The sequence below is a fragment of the Myotis davidii genome, unplaced genomic scaffold, assembly GCF_000327345.1.
Source record: "Myotis davidii unplaced genomic scaffold, ASM32734v1 scaffold125, whole genome shotgun sequence".
NCBI classification, from domain to species: Eukaryota; Metazoa; Chordata; class Mammalia; order Chiroptera; family Vespertilionidae; genus Myotis; species Myotis davidii.
The window spans coordinates 4,420,146-4,421,357 of record NW_006299390.1 but is presented as its reverse complement, the minus strand read 5'-3'; the positions used below and the strand labels follow the sequence as shown (position 1 = coordinate 4,421,357).

Genomic DNA, 1,212 nt, shown 5'->3' with positions numbered 1-1,212 from the left:
AGAGTGTGCTGTGGATTGTGTGGTGATCTTTCCCTCAGTCTTCTTTGCAAAAGCTTTATTTAACCTCATTGTACACTGTGCTTTGATGTGAGTTCTTTCTTGGGAATGGCAAGAAAGGCTACTCTGTGCAAATACTTGCTCAGAATTAGAACAAAGGCTGCACTTAGAAATGGCCAACATCTGGGCCACATGGTAAATTCAGGTTTTCCAGTTTAGTGATATGTCATATCATATTCATTTTTTAACAGGGAACCTCTGGACATAATCCTCAAGTGGAATAAGTGGTTCTAATATTAGAGTTTAGCCGGCATGACAGGAGGGTTGTTTTTGCCATTGGTTTTATTGTTGTTTTGGTTTCGGGGATGTTGCACTGGGTCAGCTCTGGTACTTTGCTGGGAGCCCAGGAATGTCACCAAGTGGCACTGGGTGAAGCAGTAATTAAGGGTTTAAATGATGATGGCTTGATGAACTTGGGAGGGAGAATGGTCTAATGCAGCTCTTGAGTCATTCCCAGGCAAATCACAGTTGGCTGTGAGATGTCTGTGGCCTGTGCGGCTGTCCGCCGTGTCCACCTCGTTATTCTTACTGACTTGTCATCTGTTCAAATCCTCTGCTCCTTTGGTTGATTTAGCTCTTTCTTTTTATAGAGTGTTGACTTCTGCTAATTGGATCCTGGGACTATTACTTTGGGGAGCTGTATCATCACTGGAATTTGGAGACTTTACAATTACAGCTTTCTAATGAACACTGTGTTCAAATGAGGCTAACCTGAACTCTTGTAGTAATTTATGGATGGTTGCAAAAATGCAGTTACCTGAACTTTCCGGAAATCCTTGGATTTTTGCTCTTTCTCTTCAATTTTGATTTGAGTCATACGGATAAGGCTGAATACCAGCTCTTGAATGTTTTCTTGATCCTTTAAAAGCTTGTTTTCTTCTGCAAGTTGCTGTTCTACTAACTTAGACTCAGCTTCTGATAGGATTTTCTTTTGAAAAACAGAAGATATTATGATTTATTTCTTTGAAAGAACACATTAAGGCCATTATCTTAGACTATTTTTAAACTCCTACGTGGAATTTCTTTTATTAAAACATAAAACAAAGTAATTCTACTGCCTTAGCTCCAAGTATTTTTGATCTTTAAAAGAATGAGAAAAATATGATAACATATTTAATAGGGCAGAACTTTTTTTTTGTTGGCAGTTAACTGCCA

At 38.6% G+C, this 1,212-nt stretch overlaps 1 protein-coding gene across 1 annotated transcript in view; it reads right to left on the bottom strand.

Annotated features, from left to right (window-relative positions):
- The window catches only part of CCDC146 (coiled-coil domain containing 146), a 108,085-nt gene that overhangs the window by 19,696 nt on the left and 87,177 nt on the right, over positions 1 to 1,212 (bottom strand). Inside the window, exon 11 of the mRNA XM_006774907.2 lies at positions 815 to 985. Within this exon, the coding sequence (XP_006774970.1) occupies positions 815 to 985 (171 nt within the window). The remainder of the gene's footprint in view (positions 1 to 814; positions 986 to 1,212) is intronic.